We start from the raw sequence: 7,005 nt of genomic DNA on the forward strand, positions 1-7,005 counted from the left end.
CAAAAACCTCTATCCCCGATTCCTACGAGGTGCCTATTGTCATGGTAATCAGCTGAAACAGGGTTAAGAGCCTTCTCAAGTGCCTGAGTGCTAATCAATTTTTATGCCGGCTGACCTTGATTTTGTCGATATTAGATTCCGTATTTTGTTCACTATGGTTTATGGTAATGTCAGCTCATTTCGTAGTTGATGGCTATCCTTCTTCTAGGATATTTAGGCTGACTTGCACAACACTAAATATGGTTAACGTAAAAAATATTTTAATCATAGTGTTTTTGTCAATTCTTTGATGACGGTGACAGCACGAGGTTTCAAATGTGTTTTACGCTACATTTATTTCTTATTATTATCCAGCCGTAGACTATAAAATATAGGTGCCTTCCTATACACGTTTCCTCCTCGTGTACGCCCGTTCTATGACAGTAGACTGTTGGAACTGACCTACAACTATTTCATAATTAAATTGGCTTTGTTTCTAGGTTTTGCCTAAATCGTCGGTTGTGTTAAAACCTGTTTGCAGGTTAAAAGTAGCCTACAACACCCAGGGATCATCTGACTTCCTATTAAAAAACCGAATGGCACAAATTGTTTCACACTATATTTCTTAATCATTAATTTATTTTTCTTTGCCCTTGGGAGACCACAGACTCATCTCACAGGACAAAATATTGGTGACCCTAAACCTTACGGTGTACACCTCAAATATACACTAATAAGGAGAAATCTAAAATATTTGAGAACAGAGACCCTGACCACACGAGTGGTATTGACAGAATATAATCACCAACGCGTTCGCAATAACTGGGAGTAATAACTAACACGAAACGGACCTTTATAACTCATTCGTGATTCATTCAATAGTTAATGAACTAGTTAAGTCCCACGTCCCAAGAGAGCTTATTAGAAATAGTACAACGCTACAAATTCCTCGTCTATTAGAAAATTTTATCAGCAGTACAGAATATACAGCATGAATAGGTTATGTCCGCTCTGTATATATCAGGAATACTGTCCCTCTGCTGGGCACTGGGCGGCGGCACAAACGTTTTTCGCATGTTGCAGAAATTATTTTGTTTAGATTATCGACGCTTGAAAGGCTTCATGCTACACTAGTTTGATACGTAATTAAAATTAGCACGTTATTTATGTTTTCAACCTCGTTAAAATTATTCCAAAAATAAATGTCGCTTTATTAGTCTATTAGCCTTTAACCGTCGATATAATGACATAAACCTACCTGGAGGATCAAATCTCGGGCAAATGTGTAAGAAAGGGTGGGACAAAGCGTCGCCAACATGGGACCCGAATCCGAGCTTTCTCGGTCCACAAACCCTGTACTATGTATGCTACTAGGCCAATGAAGGTACATATATATTAATAAACAGAGAGATATTATTTACTAAGCTATAAATATAACTTTGTCGGTCATTATTGTTTCTTGGAAAATATTTTTCACGATAATAAGATAGACAACCTACAGTTACGGAAGCCACGTGTCACTCTATTTGTGAATATTCTTTTAGAATTATAATATTAGAATTATATGAGTAACTATTAAACGGTAATGAAGTATGATTATGTCATTCATATAATAATTTAACTTTAGATTAACGTATATGTTGCTTGCGCAGTACGACAGTGCTCTGAGCTCTAGGGTCCAAATTCCGGTCGGCAAATGATATTTTTCTGCTCCTTGCCTGAAGTTGCTCGGCTCGCCCTTTATCACCTCATGCGATGGAAGACACTCAGTGAAAAGTGGGTGATTGCACCTCAGGTTGTGCCTTCGGGATAAAGGCGCGTTGTGTTTGTGCGTGTGCGTCTCTGCCTATGTGTGTGTGTCTATTTAATATTTAAAAGAAAGCATACGATGTAGTATTATTATAGTTCAATGGGCTAGTCTGGTTAGCTCTCAAATGAAAGCTGTAAAATGTATACTCAGCGAAAAGTAATCTATGGTAATCCAGGATTAAGTCTCATTTTATTTGGTCTCACTTTCAGATAAATTTAGGGATTTGTGTTAACTTCAGAACGTAAACGTCTAACAGCGTTACTTATTTTAACCGATTTAAAAAATAGAGTTTCTCAATTCAGCCTTTTCTTGAGCCATTCCTAATCCGAACCCTGTATTTTCTAGTACAATGCCTCCAGAAATGGCAGTGTCGATGCGCCGGACGAAGATGAAGGCGGAGGAGGTGGCGCTCATCGCCGGCGAGATCACTAAGCCCTCGTGGGAGTCGAGGAACGAGGGCATCCACGAGAGAGTCAGCTTCGAGGACACCATCTGGGGCTTCGACCTCGCCGGCGGCTCATATTACAAAACTCCGTTAAGAGTTACATTTGTAAGGACGATATGATTTAGTATAAATACTTTAGTACAACGAATTTTCAATCCTTTTTATTACTCGATAAAGACCGTCCGCGAGTTTTGTTCCTAGTTATCTAAATCCATTCAAAGGTTGTTTAGAAGAAATCGTCGATTGCAACAAGACTACCAATTTTACTTTCTGTTTGTTCATAATCTCTATTATATATTTAGATGTAGAATAGATAGTTTAAATACATAAATAAATATAAAACAGAATTTTATAAGTTCTTGCAGTGAGGTTAATCACCGTAATTACAGATATATAAACGATTTAAAGACTTTTCTTGATATTTGAAAATATTTTGACTTGCATTTACAGATTTTGAAAAAATATTACATTAGCGAAGCAGAAATTTAAACAATACTTATTATATACAGCTTTCGATAAGGATCAATCACTCCATTTGGGCTAAATGATATAAAGCAGAAAAAATTGTATTATAAGACATGATTAAAATTTCCTCTTAACGAATAATTAACCGTCCCTAGAAAAGTCATAACCAGTCACTGTTTTACTCTACTTTCCTGATCACGCAACTCATTTAACAACGCCTAATATCTGACAGGTGAAGCCCGGCAGCAGGGCGGAGAGGGCTGGCATAAGGCCTGGGGACAGACTGCTGCGCATCAACGGCGTAGACACCTCCACCCTCACCATCCAGGAGGCGCACGATATCATCGTCAAGGCCGGCCTGTATCTCCATCTTAACGTTACTTCGTGAGTACATGTATACATATTATTCAGTTAGCAATAAGCCTGTTCTTTTATATACTATCCCACTTCTGGACACTGTATTATGTTAGGAGACTCTGACCCCCAAATTCATAGACGTTTTTTATCTAAGGACGGAGCACAGCTGTGATAACAAGTCTGTTTTTCAGTGCTGACGACATGGCAGCCTTCGCAGTGCGTAGACATAGGGCCGTTGTGACTGGCTAATATTTTTGTATCTTAATATTCGCCAATCACAACGGCCCTATGTCTGTTAAGAAATTGACTTGTTATCGCAGCACTACTCTGTCCTTAGATAAAAAACGAACATGAATGAGGAGATAAGTCTAAATACCCAGTCGCCAGATTTATAACTGAGGAAGCTTATTCAAATTTCTTTCTTTCCAGACCTGACGACAGAAGTGATGCCTACTACTGCTACGAAGATCCTATTGTAAGTATTTTATTTTATCCTGTCATTGAAGTGACTGGATTCATTTTTTATATAAATGAATGAAGAAACGAGCAAACGAATCGCCTAGTGGTAACCATCTCGACGACGTTAATGGAACAGTAGCAATAACACCCGAATTAACGTAGAGGAAGCCGCGTGTAAACACATGTATAAAATCTACTCAATGCCCTCCCACAAGCGAGTGTAATTACATTATTTTTCATAATAAAACCTTACAAACGCCACAGCAAATACACGAGTAAACCCACCTCGATACCAAAGGATATTCTTAGAAACACACAGCGGTGTTTGCGTTCCTTTATCAAATGTCACATTTTATTTCCAACTGAATACACTTCATTTGTAAGCTTTCAAGGAACTTCATATATTTTACTTGTTTGAAAATTATTTTTATTGTTAACTATCGGTGTATAATACAATTAAATATGAAAACTACTACTACGCAGGTGTATATCGTACTATGTACGATATACACCTGCGCTGGTGACTTATCAGATCTATACTAGCCAGAAAGATATGACCGCAGTTTTGTCAGCGGATTTCTGAATTTGTGTATGGTGGGGGTAAAACGTTGTGATCGGAATTATAATAATAATAATATCAGCCCTGTATTATATACTTGCCCACTGCTGAGCACGGGCCTCCTCTACTACTGAGAGGGATTAGGCCTTAGTCCACCACGCTGGCCTAGTGCGGATTGTAGATTTCACACACCTTCGAAATTCGCATAGAGAACTTCTCAGATGTGCAGGTTTCCTCACGATGTTTTCCTTCACCGTTAAAGCGAACGATAAATTCACAAAGAATACACACATGATTTTTTTTAGAAAAGTCAGAGGTGTGTGCCCTTGGGATTTGAACCCGCGGACATTCGTCTCGCAGTCCGTTCCACACCCAACTAGGCTATCGCCGCTTTTTAAATTATAATGCTCAGTAATTAATATCTCTAATGGCCATAATACAAGATCCTAATCTTTGCACACGGTTTCATAGTTAAAGTAATGCGGTACAACCCATACTCTCATACAAAATATTTCACAATTAACTCGACCTAAAACTTAGACTATAGATAAACAAACCGAATTAAGTCCAAGAGTTTCATAAAACAAAGATCAAATGTAAATTGCAAACTGAGTTAAATCTGCATAGGAGTGAAGTTGGTAATGAAATATACAAGATCAACACTGACCCGAAGCCAGTGAAGTTAGCCGTGCATGCAACGACGGTAATTGATTACAAACCCCGACAAGAGGAATACTATCTTTAACAACTTGGTTAGCCAGTCGTGATTTGTTTAGGTTAACCTTTGAAACGTTTTGGATGTTTAGGCAGATGATGGATATATTATGAGCTACTTTTTAATTCCGAGGGAAATACCTTTTAAGTACGGTAGGAGCGGCAAAAAAAATATTGTGTAATTATAAAAAAATAACCAATATAATAATAAGGCACTCACTTTACATTCAGGCGGGCTCTCACCTATGACATACTTACCACCGTAGGTATCTCATATGTGGGAGTCCGCGTGGGTAGGTACCATAGTGGGTAGGTAGCAGAGTGTAGTTATAGTTGTGTTCCGGTTTGATGTACATTGTAGCCAGTGTAACTACTGGACATAATGAGACTAAACATCTCATGTCTCAGGATGGCGAGCGCAAAGGAATAACAAACAACAATACTTTTTAATTCAAGGAGTTCGATGGTGTTTCTACTATTTATGGGCGGTAGTATCGTTTACCATGGGGTCAACGGCAAGCTTTTCTCGTCATTTAAAGCAATAAACAAAGTAAATTTTTGTATAGATACATTTTTATACATTATAATTTATTATGCAAAGCGAACTTTTCAATAAAAACCACAGAAAAAGCCACAAAAAATATAGCAATTTTAATTTCATACACTAGTATGAAAAAACATACGTTACCAACGTCTGTCTCTCTTTCTGGGTTTGTAACATTTATTTATGAGCAAATTCAAAAAATGCTATTATATTTAGGGTAAAGTACTTAAATATTCAGTAAGATTCACGAAAAAGGTCGACTCAGAATAATACGTCTCAAATTTTCTAAGAAGTCAAACTCAGACGCAAACTATCTTTGCTAAAATGATGAGTTATCGTTTTCTAAACTAGGCAAATAAGAATTCAAGAATACCCGTTTGATTTAGAATTCAGATTTTCTGTATTCTGAGCGGATCTTAGTATTTGTAGAATACGCCAAACAACGAACATGTACGATCTAAAGGCTAATAAGATAATTGAGCTATATAGTCTTCTAGATGGTTTAACATTCAGAGGAACAGATCAAGTGCAAATAGTCTGCATGAATGGATCTGCTTATCTGGGGTGGTATCAAACACATTGAACAGTATAATTAGATATAGACCGGGCGTCAGGGCCAAGTTTGTGCTCCAAAAGCTATTACTAATCGATAATAAGTAAGGGTCTTACGTGAAACGTCCGTGTGATAAGAATTAAGATGTCATAGCGTTCTTAGATATTAATACAAAAATAACAAATACTAATATGCGCATTAAAAGTGTAAATTACAATATGGAAAAATAATAGCTGCTAGTTAATAGTAGTTTACATTGGTGTTTTGTTAATTAACGGTAGATTGAATTATCATCGCAAAATTTTTGTATGACAATGTTTTCAATGTACACTGGATATAATTTGAACTCTTTGGGTGTTGCCAACGTTCTAAGAGACAGGCGTATTAGGTTCGTTGTAAATGTGGAAGATAACGGTAGCGGTAACCAATAACTCTGTTAATAATAGACAATTTGACATTCGATTTTATCTTATTTGCAATATTCACTGTTCGTTGGAGTCATTAATTAAGAAACAGCAGTGTAATCAATCAAATGCGAGCACGTTTTGATAGATTTATTGATTTAGTAAGCAATTAGGCGGTTTTGTGAGCGACTAGCAACCCGCTATCTTGCATATTTATATAATAATGAGATGAAAGGAGGGCCAACAAGTCGCGTCGCCTTCCCAATTTGAATTTACCTTGGTTATGTTTGTAAGTATTGTAGTCATCATCATAGTTTCAAAACCTATTTGCCTACCCTATTATATAAATTATTTATAGATTTAGGTTCAATATACCCAAATCCTATCAGTTCTGGTGAATGCAGTATTTATAGTCGTAATTCTTGGTACAAAGTCACTTAGACTTATAAAAATTTACCTCGTGTACCTTCTTACTATTCTTAGAATTCCAAGACGTCAATACGCAAAAAAATACAGTCTCATGATGGGTCTGAAGGATTTCGGTAAATGATCTATTTCAAGCCTTTTCGGTAAAAGCCCATTTTAGAAGCGCTCCAGGAATCTTAATTTGAAATTAAGTATTACACTATTTATTTCGAGCGCAATATTTTTACAATGATTTATGGCGTGGCGACTGCCTAAAATACAAATTGGTTGATCTGTTCATACACGGTGGC

General features: G+C 36.9%; 1 protein-coding gene across 1 annotated transcript; it reads left to right on the forward strand.

Moving 5' to 3' along the window:
- Positions 1–2,138: 2,138 nt before the first annotated feature.
- Positions 2,139–3,531, forward strand: LOC119191230 (PDZ and LIM domain protein 4-like; the record flags this gene model as incomplete). The annotated part of the gene is made up of 3 exons (XM_037445139.1): positions 2,139–2,339; positions 2,932–3,083; positions 3,486–3,531. Coding segments are annotated over exons 1-3 (399 nt in total), but the record flags the coding sequence as incomplete, so codon positions are not given.
- Positions 3,532–7,005: the final 3,474 nt, after the last annotated feature.

This window comes from Manduca sexta, unplaced genomic scaffold (assembly GCF_014839805.1).
Source record: "Manduca sexta isolate Smith_Timp_Sample1 unplaced genomic scaffold, JHU_Msex_v1.0 HiC_scaffold_1222, whole genome shotgun sequence".
NCBI classification, from domain to species: Eukaryota; Metazoa; Arthropoda; class Insecta; order Lepidoptera; family Sphingidae; genus Manduca; species Manduca sexta.